Raw genomic sequence first — 14,639 nt, forward strand, 5'->3', positions numbered from 1 at the left:
CAAAAAAAATTCACATATTGAAATCCTAATGCCCAATATGATGGTATTAAGAGGTGGGGACTTTTGGAGGTGTTTATGTCAGGAGGATGGAGCCCTTATGAATGGGACTAGTGCATTGTAAAAGAAAACCCACAAGCTCCGCACCTTCTTCTACTTTGTAAGGATACAAAGAGAAGTGTGTGACCCAAAGAGGGCCCTCACCCGGCCGTGCTGGCAACCTGATCTCAGACTTCCAGCCTCCAGAACTGTGAGAAATAAATTTTTTGTCATTTATAAGCCACCTAGTCTATTATAGTACCCCAAATGGACTAAGACAGTCGCTTAATTAATAGAAATTCTAAATCTGACAATAACTAGGAACAAGTAGTCATGTTAATTAGAGAGACTTTTATATTTAGACTAATGTAACCAAATTAGAGAAGTTGAACTCAGGCACCAAAATTTTGAGAAATCACTATTACCTAGATTTATTCTAAAGTAGTCATATTTGTCATATTTGTCATTTTTAGGAATTAGAAATCACTCACTCATGCTATGCCTCTCCAGACTCAGGATCCACAAGCTTCAGTCAGCCACCTTGTCAACATTCCACAAAGCATTGCCAGCCCTGTCATGAGCTCACATGGGAACTGTGAACCTGAATCATCAAAACACAGCTTGTCATCACCATACCATCACCACTGTGGAACAGACCAAAGGCTCCTGAAGGAAGGAAGGAAGGAAGGAAGGAAGGAAGAAGGAAGGAAGGAAGGAAGGAAGGAAGGAAGGAGGAGGAGGGAGGGAGGGGAGGGAGGAGGGGAGGAGGAGGAGGGAGGAGGAGAGAAGGAAGGAAGGAAGGAAGGAAGGAAGGAAGGAAGGAAGGGGAGGAGAAAAAAACACAAAAACATGTAAAGATGCCCAATCACATATTACCAAGATTCCAATTTCAGCGGCTGTATTTTTAAAATTTATTTGTACATTTATGATTACAATTCCTCATTCTGATGAAATTAGAGGTCTAAATGATATAAACTGGGCACAATCATGGTGTTTTCTTTTTTCTTCTTTGATATGAATTGGTCAGTTTCCCAGTTTCTTAAAAGAAAGAAGACAGTATCTTTCTGTAGTGCTATTCCACAGTGTATGAGAGTAAGGTAGCACTATTGTCAGATGGCCAAACACCTTGGTTTCATCCTCTTTGTGTTTCATACAGACAATCAATCTGACAGTAAAACTCATTAACTCTACCTTCAAAATATAATCGGAATCCAATTTCTCACCATCTCTTTCACTGCTAGTCTAGTCCAAACACCATCATCTCTTGCTTGGATTATTGCCTCCTAACTGGTTTCCCTACCTCCACTTTCATTGCCTGTTTAAAAACTTAAAAACGAGATCAGATAATTTTCTTTTTCTGCTCAAAATCTTCAGTGTCTTCTAGTCTTAGAATAAAGATCCCAAGTTCTTACCATGACCAAAAAAGTCCTCCATGATCTGACCTCTGACTACTTCTCCAACCTCTTCTACCATCACTTTCCTCCTAGCTCACTGCTCCAGCCCAATTGCTTCCACCCTTTCCTCAATCATGCCAAGCTAGTTCCTGCTCGGGGTCTTTGCACTTCCCTGCAAGCTGTTCTCCGATATCCACATAACACACCTATCTCCAGACCACTGCTCAAAGAGTACTTTTAACTTCCCTATCGCTCACTATGCCCTCACTTTGCCTTACTCTTCTTTATAGAATGTATCCCACCCGATATATTATATGGTTATTCGTCATCATTCTCTTCTTGCTAAAATAAATCTCCAAGAAAATGCTTATTTTCTTCACAGCTGTATCCCCAGGGCCTATAACAGTAATAGATTTTCAATGAATATTTCTTGAAAGAAGGCCGGATGCTGGCACTGAAAGAGGCTAATCCATGCAAAGTTGCTTGGCAGAGCGGCACACAGGAGTATGAGTTATTATTTGATGTGTCTAAATCCCAAGGGATTTATTCAATCCAAAAAAGGGAAGGCAGTTCTTTTTTTTTTTTTTCTCCCCCTAATATCAGAGGAATAACCAGAGGGAACTGGAGTCTGGTCAGTCCAGTCCACTACTGTTGTTGTTTCCTGCTGCAAGTAAAAAATGTCACTACTGCAGTGAAGCTTTGCACATTTCTGCTGGATGCTTTTCTAATCTGCAAGAATGTCAGATCTGGGTCCAATGGGAAACCATGAAGCTCCTGACAAATGGGGCAAGGACTATTTCTGGTATGTGCATACCTGTAGATGCTACATTTAACCTTTCCTCCCAGTTGACACTGCTCTCAATGTGTGAAACAACTTTTTTTTTTTTTACTCAACATACTTGTAGCCATATGCAGCTGTAAGAAATAATGCAGAGAACTCTTGCACACTTTCCCCAATTTCCCCAATGGTAACATTTGCAAAACTATAGTATAATATCACAGTCAGAATGCGATACAAGTTTTACTTATATTCATTTGTGCATGTTTGTGTATGTGTATATAAATTAGATTTTATACAATGTTATCACCCCTGTAATTCCTGTATCCACCACAACAGTAGGGATACAGAATAGTTTCAACACCACAAGGATCCCTCATGTTGCTTTTTAATAACCACACCCACTTTCTCTGCATTCCCCCATCTCCCACCTCCACTCCTAAAATTATGTCATTTTCAAAATATTATCTAAATGGATCTATATATACATATACAATATGTAACCTTTGGGGGATTGGCTTCTTTCCTCACTCACCATAATTCATCCAAATTGTTGCATGTATCCATAGTTTCTTCCTTTTTATTGCTGAGTAGCATTCTATGCTACATATGTGTCACAGTTTGTTTAACCACTCACCTGTTTAAAGTCACCTGGACTGATTCCAGTTTGGTGCTATGATAAATAAAGCTGCTATAAACATTTGTGTACAGGTTTTTATGTGTGAACATAAGTTTTCATTTCTCTGGGATAAATGCCCAGGAGTGTAATTGTTGGGTCATATGGCAGTTGCATGCTTAGTTTTTAGAGAAAATACCAAAAACAACAATATGTTGTTTTTCATAGTGACTATATTTTACATTATACCAGCAAAGTATGCATGATAGTTTCTTTGCACCTTTATCAGCATGTCAGTTTTTTAAAATATTAGCTGTTCTTATAGGCACATAGTGCGAAGCAACTGAAAAAAAAATAACTCTTATAAGATAGTTCTCTTAGGAAAACAAATCTACATTTCTATAACAAAGAGACTATTTAGATTGACTAATTTGTTGGCTAACTCACCTTGTCTTTGTATAACTAAGATTCTAGTGACTTTTATTGAAGAGACTTTTCTCTGAGCCAGCTTGGCTGTTGTTTCTTTTGACTCAAGACTCAAAATGGACTGATATTTTGATTGTTATATTATTTAATTAGATGATAATCTATAAATGTACAGGCAAGAGATGGTCCGTATATAAATATGAGCTTCCTCGTTTGAAACTCTACCTAAGCTTAGTTTAATTGCATTGTGATGAAAACACATTGTGATTGTAAATTTTGCAGAGAACACTGGACGATGACTCTCAACTTCTCTTACTGGACACCAAGGACAGCGCTTAGCCACAAGGTGAAGAATAAGGACCGCAAAATAATTTATGGGCATGAACTATTCTGATCCTGGAAAGCCTATCTACCTTTGTCAACACTTCTGTAAAATTGCATGGTCAGTTCTTTCTGGTTGAGGCCCAGTCATCCTCAAGCCAAAAAGGGGAATTTGGCTTGATGAAGGATGGTTTAGATGTCTGTTCTCCTTGTAGACACTCTCTTTTCAGTGTCCCATATTAATAATCTCTTCTCTTGAATTGGCATCTCTTTCTCTCTCCTCCTGCGAAGATAAAACTGAGAGAAGTCAATCTTTGTTGAGTATCCATTTTGACAGCCACCTTAATGAATGAAAGAACATTTATTTAAAGTCAGTCTTACTCTCTAACAGATGGTAATGGGCTCAATACACATTTATTGAATAAATTTTGAATAAACCACATAGTTCATAGTTAAATGTTTGCTAGTGGTTAAGTGATGGTTATAGATGTGGACTTTGGAGTCAAACACACATGGTCAAGGCTGTGACTTTTCACTCATCAGCTTCATAGTCTTTCTAGAATGCAATTTTCTTGCCTGCGAATATTATTTATTACCCATGGGCATGGAGGATGAGGCAATAATATACTGAAATATTTAGCATAGGACCACCACAGAGTATCATACTCAATAACTTTGGCTATGAGGTAACAATGGCTTTTATACTTTTAAATGGTTGAATTAAAAAACCAAGAGAATAGCATGTGACGTGAAAATTATCTAAAATTGAAATTCTCATATGTTTTTTTGGAATACAACCACAATCATTTGTTTACGTATTACCTGTGGCCAGTTTCATTGCAAGAGGGCAGCTTTGTGTAGTTGCCAGAGAACTCATGCCCCACAAAACCCAAAATATCTACTATCTAGCCCTTTACCAAAAATGTTTGCCTCTACCTGCTCTATGTGTATATAGTATACCTACTTACTTTGGGTTGACCCATCTCTTTTGTATGAGATGTGTGCTCATCAGGTATTTTTCAAAATGTTATTATAATGCATAATCCCATAAACTGTTCAGCTTCCTAAGAGGAGGGACTCAATTTGTTTTGGTCACAATTAGAATCCTAGTGCCCTACACAGTGCAGGGTTATAGCAGTTACTCAGTATTTGTTATTGAATAAACATTGTAACACCACTGTTAAACCAGTAATTTTAAAACTCCAAAAGGAATTTATCATCTAGAGCAAACTAAGTTGCCTATTTTTGTAATTTAGATTTTTAAAAATTATTTAAAAACTGTTTTTGCTGACCAAAATTCTCCTTGCAGAAAGATCCCCACTGAATTTTAGATATGCAATGAAAAGAGAATTTAAAAAACATTGGAATGTTTTTCTGCCTAAATAAAGCATGTATGAAAACTACCTATAAAACTGAAATGGCTTCAGTTTTTTTTACATACGTGCGCCACGTTTTTAAAGTGATGATTATTGGAACCCAAGGCATGGTTGTCAGAAACGTTCTGCGTAATTTAATCAAAGCGACAAATATTACAAGCATGTGTGCCGAACAAAATGTGTGTGAGGGAAAAAGTAAGATTTGCGTCTGTGCAATGTGTCGAATGTGAACGCACTGCACGCTGTGTTGCAGATTTACTACAGCTGAGTCATTTTGGGACACTAGTGTGTTTCCAGGAAAAACGAGAGTAAGGAATCAGGCTGAGGGGCTCGCTGGGTTCCCCCAAGCGCTCCTAGCAGCAGACACTGGTATACTGAGGCGGGTGGCGGCGTGGTCTGAAAAGGCGCCGTGGCCCCTTTAAGAGGCACAGCACCTTCTCCGAGATACCATCTTGCACCAGGAGTTCACGTAAGCTCTCCACCAACCTTGCTATATTCCTCCTTAAGTGGGTACGACTGGCTGGCGGGGCGAGCGAGCCTTTTCATTGGCTTTGCGCGCACGGCCCTCTCTCTTCTATTGGCTCCCAAGCCCGCCACTCGGCGCTATCTCCCGCCCGCCTGAGCCGTCGCGCTAGGTTGAGTGAGGGCTCTTGGGTTAGTTCCTGTTAGGCCCGGGCCGGGGGAGTAGGTTGAAGTCTCCTAAGATGCCGGGTGGCCTGGGGCACTGAGAGCTGTGAAGAGGGCGTGAGGAGGCGGCGAGGGAAGACCCGCGGCAGGCCTGAACAAGAGCGGCGGCCAAGCCCGCCTTCCCTGCACCATGCTCATAGAGGATGTGGATGCCCTCAAGTCCTGGCTGGCTAAGTTACTGGAGCCGATGTGAGTGAGCCAGGCTGGGCCGGGGCTGGCGAACGTGGGCGTTGGGGATTTGGGCGTGGGGGAGGGAGGCGGGTGAGGGAGGGCGCAGCTGAGGGTTGGTCGGGAGGTCCCGGCGACTGTCTCTCCTTGGTAGTACATCACCCTTGTGGGGGGGAGGGGAGGGAGAGCGGGGGGCATTGAAGCAGTGTGGCTGTGGGGCGGGCGCGGGGGGACGGCAAGGACAGCGAGGGCTATTTTAAAGTATACCTATTGGGGTGCTAGAATGGGTAGCAGGAATAGTGAGGGAATTTAAAATATTGCTATTTGAGAACTGAGAGGGCTAGCAGGGCTATCGAGGGATTTTTAAGTGTGGATGTTGCGATCTTGAAGGGAATAGCAGGATATCGAGGGCTTTACAAACATTATTATTCCGGGACTAAAATATCTAGGAGCAGAGTATCGAGGGCCTTTTTAAAAACATGAGGGCAGAAAGGGTTTGTAGGGACTTTTAAGGGCTTTATAGCGATTATTGATGAGCTCTGAGGGTTCGTGAATATTGTAGTATTTGAAAAAATATGGGATAGTTGAAAGAGAAATGGATGCATTGAAGTATTTTAGGAATTATTGGGGGCTGAAGAGTATGGTAGCAAGGATATTAAGGGAGTTTATTGAGGAGTTGATAGTACTAGGAGAGCTGATGATTTTAAAATACGTTGAGTGTTTGGAAAAATTTTATGTTTGGGAGTTGTAAGGGCTACCGTAGTATCTCATATTTTTATTGGAGAAGGAGTTGAAAGGGATATAACTGCAGTATCTGGGGATTTTTAGATATAAGTATTGGAGGAATAAAAGGAGTAGTAGAAAGAGTTTTGTAAATATTGTTGAAAGATTGAGAAAGCACCTGAAGATATTAGGGTGTAGGATTATTTTTGAGGGGCTGAAAAGAATGAGAGGGGCTTCATTTTGAAAAATATTTTGAGTAGTAGTACTAGGGACACATGAATAGGCGATTAGAGGGTATCAATTTTTTGTTTGTTTTATAACCATTTTAACCAGGTAGGAATGTGGAATGTATATTTGGGTTACTGTGGTATAGCTGGTCTCTGCAACACATCTAGTGGGAAGGTTGGAGAGGGGTGGTATCTTTAACCCTCTTGAGAAAGAAAGCATGGAAAAGGAAGGAAAGTGTTCATTTCCTGTCTCATCCTCATTTCTGCTTCTTACCTTCCTGAGTAAGGCTGAAAGAAAAGGGGTAGAGGAAGAGATAGATGGTCAGGCTTTGATTCATTAGATCAGATCAAATCGAATTTTTCAGAAGTGGAAGTGAGGGGTAGTTTGGGAGGTGCGAGGTTATGGTAAAGTTGAGACTGTTAAAACAGCAACTTCCCTGTTGATTTTCTGGTCTTCCTGCAAAATCTTGTTGACTGACTTCTGTTGTTTTGCTACTTTGGTTTCTTGGGGTGGGATGGTAACCTAGGGAGAGAGTCATCTGTAGTCTAATCTGTGTCTGCCTTGTGAAGGTAAGGTAAAGGAGGCAGCATTAGGGGAATTTTGATGTCTGAAGTGGTTTTTGCATTCTGAAGATGAGGAGTGTGTGAGTAGAGCATGGGTATGAATAAATGTACACTAAGGGCTTCTGAGTTTTACGTTAGTAATAGCCTAGTTAAAGTGAAAATAACTTGCGGACACACTTGAAAATTTTATAGAAGAATATGGCCCTCTTGAATGTGCATCATACTTTTTCTACGATAAAAAGCTTTGGAGCACAAAGATGGAGCTGAATTATGATGATGAGAAATGATGAAATTGATTTAGTGAAATTGACCATACATGGAAGAGACTGAAAAAAGTCTGTTTAAAAAATTCTTTACCTCTGTGTTAAACATTAAAAAAAATCTCTCTTGCTTTTGTGCAGTTAGTATTTCTGTTGCCTTTACATACGTGTGTGTGATAAGTTTTCGTGTAAGCTCTGATTTCGTTTGTTGGCAGAGATCCTTTTAAAAGTATTAAATATATGTTTTATGTCTTGGGTAGAAGGTGGTGAAGATTTAACACTATAGTTAGTTGCCTTTTAAAAGCTCCCTAAAATGTTTCACTCTGGATAATTTTTTTTTTCCTCTCAATGTTGAAATTTATTTTGGGTTGGAACTTAAACCTCCTGTTATTACTAGGCTTTTTTGGCTCTTTATACTGACAAGTGTTCATGGGTAAAAATTATCTTTCAAAATGAGTTTAGTTTCCCCTTTTTTTGTCTTTTATTTTTAAATTTATTGGAATGACATTGTCATTTGTTTTGATTTATAAGTTCAACCTAAAGCATATGTCATGTACCTTTTCTTTTTCGTCTCTTTAGTTTTTGTTACTTTTTTAGGGTTAAAAATATCTAAAATTACTACTAACTTAGGCTTTATCAATATAGTGGCTTTCCTAGAATTACAAAATAAAAATATTTATTTTTAACTCATATAAATAATGGTTTTGAATGGAAGTGTTAAGAAATAGTAAAAAAAAAGAAATAGTAAATGCAAATGCAGATATCACATATATTTTCATTCTTAGTATGTTGTCATGGGAGATTATTTTTTGTTTGTTTAGACATTCTAAAATGTAATAAATGATATGCTAAAGAGAGTTGTATTTGTAAATTTACTCTTTGCATATTCCAGATTCAAGAAAATTTTCATGGCAGATTGGCATGTTGCTACAACATAGCATTTCAGAGCAGTTGTTAGGCTTTCAGATAATGTATTTGCAGTGGATATGTTGGAATCATACTGTGGCTGTGCACATGATTTCCCACTGTACTTTCTCATTTCACTTAACTTATAGTAAACTAAATTTATGAAAATTTTTAATTTTTAGGGGTTTTTAAGCATGTTACATCTATCACTGGTGAATCAAAGGCATGTTATGGGGTATTTCTAAACCAATTCAGTTTACATGTGATCATTTCCTATAGACAAGTTAGAAATAATAATGTGCTATTGAGAGATCATCTGTTACCCTCCCCTCATTTCTGTAGTTGTGGGACATCTGTTACTTTCACTAGAGGAAAGACAGGAGGGAGACTAGAAGAAATAACTCCTGAACTGACTGGGAAACACTCAGTACCATTTTTTGTTGGCAGTGCAGTAAAGGGGAGAAAAACCGTCCTTGTCAAGAAGTTTCTATCTCTTTTCCCACTATAGCATGAGCAGACTGAACTCACAGATCTTGTTTGGGGTCTTCATCTTACCTTGCTTTCAAAATATCCTAGATAGTGTAGTCATAGAGACCTTGTAGGGATTGTGAACAATCAGGAGATGTCATGGTATCTTTCTGTCAGAAATAACTGCTCATCTTAAGTTGGTGAACCCTTCAAAGCAAGGTTCTAAGTAAATCTAGGAGATAAATGAATCACTGAAAAATTTTTTACAAGTTTAGAAAAAATTCAGGCAAGCATTTTTCCATAACAAATATGTATTTCTACCAAAAAATGTCTTTAATGGGGAATATTTTAAGTTACTTGTATCATATATTAAATCTATCTAAACATATAATTCACTGCTGCTTGTTTGGCTTATTGTAAAAATTAGCTTTCTCATGTTTTTTAAAGAGTGGTGGAGTTTGTAATACTTCTTGACAGTTGCATCCATTCATCTGTCTTTAGTAGAGGATTGTTTTGTGAATCAGGGCACTTAGTTTCTAGTTCTGTCCCTATCTCTGATTCACTGTGTGACTTTGGAGAAAGTGTCTATCTTTTCTTTTTTAAACATAGTTAATTATATTAACCTTTTATCTATCACAAATATTGTTTGAATATTAATGATACAGACTATAGTTTTGTACCTCAGACTCATTAAATATAAATGAAATTTCATGGTTTTTGAAATATGAGAATATAATAAACTCTTTCTGCAAAAATATTTTACTTATTAAGTTAAGCACCACTGCCACTTACAAAATAATAGTCTAGTGCATGACAAACTTAGAGTCTCATTGCTGGCCAAATAGGCAGGAATAGGAATTGCTAGTGAAGCCTTAAGAGTTGATGTGCAGTTTCTGTGAGTTCAGGCCATATCAAGGTCTTTTTAAGTGTACTAGGAGATTAAATATGTTATCATTTTCTGGGTATGATGGAAAAGGCAGCAATAAATTTCACAGACTAAGATTATTTTATTGGTTCATATTTACTGATCAAATAAGGGGGTATACTTTGGTTGAACTCTAGAGTTTACATGCTTTACTATAGGTCTGCAATTCTTATCAAGTTAAATTCTCATTAATAATCTCTTCAGTTGCTCAGATAGGAGGAAAAAATCATCACCTTGCAGCCGTTAGACCTTAACCTCGCTGATAAATAAACTATTAGGGTGAAATGAGTATTTTGGAGGTATGATTTTCTAACATGTACTTAGAGCTTCAAAGAATTTTTGTGCCTCTAAAAGTGCTGTGGGACTTGTTTAAGGAGACCATTCAGTATTTCATAGAAAAGGACTTATTTTGACCAGAAGACTTCTTGGCAAGTTTTAATATACTAAGTTAAGAACATATTTGTTCTTAATGTCGTTTGGTCTGCCTCCTAAATATGTCTGACTTCATTCTTTCTGGCCCAATTGCTGTAGGCTAGAAGCCAGAAGTTGCTTTTATAGCCCTATGTTTCCTACCACTGTTTTTTCTTATCCTCTCACAGTGTTGTTACTTCGTTATTAATCCCTTTTTTAACCATTTGTTATTTTGTACTCTTATTTTCACATCCATCTCTTGGCCAGTGACTGCAGGGCAAGGTCTGTCTTGCTCAAAGTAATTCCCTTACCTAGGAAGATGCTTGGCACTTAGTAAACATTCAGTAAACGTTGAAATGAATCAGTGTCCTCGCATGTATGTTTAGATTGTCTACAATTAGAAAAGTAAGATTTTTTTTTGTAATAGTCCAATTTTCTGGGTATGCTTAGCTGATGACTACTGCCCTAGGAGCCATAGTTCAGATGTCAAAATGATGTTTGCAGCTGACAGATGTATGTATATTTTTTCTCAAAATAAATTTAGGGGTATTTATTCCATATTGTATTAATTCATGAAAGCCCTTAATTAAGAGAAAGATGAAAGCTTCCATTTGAAAAGAATTAGAAGTACCAATATTTGCATATCTTTAATATGTGTTAAGAGGCTATTAGAACATAATAGTTATTCACTTAAACTCTGATAAAATAAGCTGAGATTTTACTTATTTTGTCTTATCAAAGGAATAATCAGATCTCAGAGTCAGACTTTTTTTTAATAAAGTAAAAACAAAAGCATTATCGCATTACAGAAAATATAGAAAGGTGAGAAAATAATAAAATTATTTGTGTATATTTATTTCCTGTTTCTCTTCTATGTATGAACTTCCATGTAGCTGTAATCTGACTCAAATGTAAAATTTTTTATCTCCATTTCTCCAGTTGACATTAATTATATCAGAAGCATTTTTCATTTTTGTGTATTGTTTTTATAGCCATTACTTTGGATGCCCAGGTTTTCATAAACATTCAACAATAAGAATGGTTACCTTGACTTTACCTTTTCTGTTAAAAATAATGCTGTTTTTATACAATAAACAAACATTTTTATTGTCTCTTAGGTACCAGTAGTGTTTTCTATATTTGGCTTTATTTACAACTACTATACTTGTCAAAAAATGTGAATATTTTTAATGGTTGTTGATACATGTTAGGACCAGGAGGTTTTTTCCTTTCGCCCAATAGCATAGCAATTGTCTCATATCTGAAACAAAAATCACACAAAGGTAAAACTCAAAATCGATCCCATCTTCAGAAACATGTAGATTTTTCCGAAAGTGGAAAAGGTGTAAGGAGTCCCAGATTTTTCCTAAAACAAATAGATTAATTTTTTTAGTAGTGTTTCTTGGCTTGGGGCCTAAGGTAAGGAAGGATCTTTATTTTATTCTTAGGTCTTGGGATTTGGTTTACATCTAAAATTTGTAAAGCTGTTGTACCAGCTCAGCAGATGTGTCATATATGGAGATTTCATTAAGGAAGGAGATTTCATTAAGGAGGGAAAAGACAAATTGGAGGTTTTTATAGAGAAGGCATTTTTAGGGTGATATTTCCGTTAACTTCCCTGATAAAAATTCATCCTAATTGATTTTTATTTTTTAAATAACTTAATAGATAGTTGACACTTTCTTAGAACATTATTATTCAAGATGTGAAATTTAAGGTCCTCATATTTGTAACTTCCATTAAACTTGAAGAGATTTCTTCTGTTGGTTTTTTTATTTTAACCGAAAGGTAACTATTGGTTGAGATTTAGGATACCTTAACTTGTCTTTAGAAAAGTGTATGTGCTGTGAAATCGATTTTACTCATGTGTGATTGCAGCTGAGTTTTAGTTCCACAGCTGTGCTGTCTGCCTGCTCTTGAGTGGATCACTTAATTTGTTTAATATTTATAAATTTAGGTATTTTTAAAATGAATAATCACTGATCATGCTGTAAGACCTCTTAAAGACTATAGTAGAATAGTAATTTAGATGGGTATTATATTTTTTAATCTCTATTAAAATAGAATTCCCCTTTTGTCTAGAAATGTATATATTTAACATAGGCATGAATCCAAAATTTCAAAATCTGTTTTATTCCGAAATATGCTTGTCCGAATAGTTAAGCAGAAATGAATTTTCGTAAGCTTCGGTTACAAATAAATAGCTAAAAGGTTTTATTCTTAGGTATTTTGGCGGTGGCGGGGCGGGGTGGTAAGAGAAGTAAATGGCCCTGCATTTGTCTTGTAAACTATCAAGGATCTTAGTCACACTCAGATTTTTGTGACACACTTCCGGATGTCTGTCGGGCTTCTGTTAGCATTGCTATAGTGGCAATATTGTAATTGTTAGTTTTTAAAGATTATATGGTAAGGAGTGATGAAAGAGTAAATAAGAACAGACATAAAGGTACATGAAACTTCCCAATGTATTTAAGTTTCTCCAGTTGGTATAACTTTATTTCAGAGTGGATGGAGGTTTCCCTCTTGGTGCACTTTATTTATTCATTTTATTAAGTTTATTGGGGTAACATTGTTAATACAATTATATAATTTTCAGGTGTACATTATAATTTAACATCTGTATATTCTATCGTGTGTTTATCACCTTTTTAAAATTTATTTATTTATTTATTTATTGGTTTATTTTTTAAAGCCTCCAGCACTTGGTATTCTCAGGTGGTCTCCCAGCCAAGTACTAACCAGGCCCGACCCTGCTTAGCTTCCGAGATCAGACGAGATCGGGCACGTGCAGGGTGGCATTGCCGTAGATTTGGTGCACTTTATGGGTACATGCTAGGAGCCGTTAATTTAAAGGGTCACATTTCTTTGGCTGTAAACATGCTTTTGTATTTGTTGCCGTATTCTAATGATCAGCATTAACTATCAGTTGTTCACTCACATTAAATAAATATTTAGAATCTGTGATCACTTTTTTCTTGGTATCTTTTTCTATTCTTTTACCTTCTCGTAACTATTCATCTTGAGTTTTAACACCATCACATCAAAATACGTTTCATCAGAAGCAGCCTCACTGTGCATTTGTCTGAATGTTAATCGTATGTATGAGATATCTGGATATGTTTAATCCATCTCATTTATCCAGTAATCTGAATGTTTTCCTGTTTGTAACTAGAAACCTCATATCCTTACCCAGCGTTATACCATCAGGTCATGAGTCTCCTTGAAAGTTCTCATAACACCAGAGAAAATAACATTTCTTCTTTATGCCATTCTTATTTATTTTTAAAAGTTCTTTTCTTTCTGTTTAGAACATCTTTTTTATATAGGATCTGAACTTTCTAAGTAAAGGTAGAAATATGATTCCCGCCCATTTGAATGTTGATTGGAATTATACTGGTCAGATATTTTATTGTCCTCAGAACTGAAATTAAGTCTACCTCCACATCTCTATTTTGAGGTATTTATGGATTAGCCAAGGTGGACATGGCATGTGTAACATTTTTTAAAGGTGTAAATGTTATATATCCATTTTAGAATTTAGCAATCAGATTTATTTTACTAAGGTAATCTGTTCATAATGCTCCAAAGTGTAATTTGTATTTTTTAGTTAAGAAAATCCCTGGCTTTCTTTTAAATTGCATGATTTATTAATATGTAACTCATCATCTTTGACACTTATACTCTCTTTTGGTGCACTTTGACCCTTCCCCATGATTCGTTTTTATTAGCTCTGAGTTTTGTAAAATGGACAGTCACTGAAATTTGCTCTCTTAGAATTTGTTGCATAAATGTACATAGATAAAAATTTAAAGAACCAGCCTTTCTCACAACAGTGTTAATGTTGGCAATGAAAAATTCTATTTTATTGAATTATGAACTTTAAAAAAACAGACTAGAAGGAAGTAAAGGTACAAGTGCTTGATTTTTCTTTGCTTTGCTAATCTCATAAAGTTGTTGGAAGTAACAATTCATACTCTTGAGCTGAAACTTTAACATTCTGTTGACTGTGGAGGCCCAAGGTTGGGTTATAGAACTAGACTGGTTAGATTTGGATAGTGTTTTAACAGAGATATGATCACTTTGCTTGCATATTGATTTTATTAGCTATCATTTGGAATTCTAAATTTTAACTTTACAACAATCCTGTGAAGCCACAAAGGATATGTTACTTAAATGTACATTCATGAGTAAAATAGAATATTAAAATATATATTTGCAACATAAATCTTTCATGTAATATAGATAAAATGTTAAGTCTGACAGATTGCTATATGTCAAGAGTTTGCAATTCAATGATCATGTGCTATCCTGGCCTAGGAGATGATTTTGAATGTCAAAGTCAGGTTACTACTA

At 36.4% G+C, this 14,639-nt stretch overlaps 1 protein-coding gene and 1 pseudogene across 3 annotated transcripts in view; one reads left to right on the forward strand and one right to left on the reverse strand.

Annotated features, from left to right (window-relative positions):
• The first annotated feature begins 5,566 nt into the window (after positions 1-5,566).
• RBM27 (RNA binding motif protein 27) overlaps positions 5,567-14,639 on the forward strand; it is a 54,666-nt gene continuing 45,593 nt past the window's right edge. For all 3 annotated transcript variants that reach the window (XM_039836453.1, XM_039836455.1, XM_039836454.1), the window contains exon 1: positions 5,567-5,823. In XM_039836453.1, the coding sequence (XP_039692387.1) occupies positions 5,765-5,823 (59 nt within the window). In that variant the 5' untranslated portion in view covers positions 5,567-5,764. The remainder of the gene's footprint in view (positions 5,824-14,639) is intronic.
• On the reverse strand, positions 12,977-13,095 carry LOC120581679 (uncharacterized; annotated as a pseudogene).

This window comes from Pteropus medius, unplaced genomic scaffold, assembly GCF_902729225.1.
Source record: "Pteropus medius unplaced genomic scaffold, Ma_sr-lr_union100, whole genome shotgun sequence".
NCBI lineage: Eukaryota > Metazoa > Chordata > Mammalia > Chiroptera > Pteropodidae > Pteropus > Pteropus medius.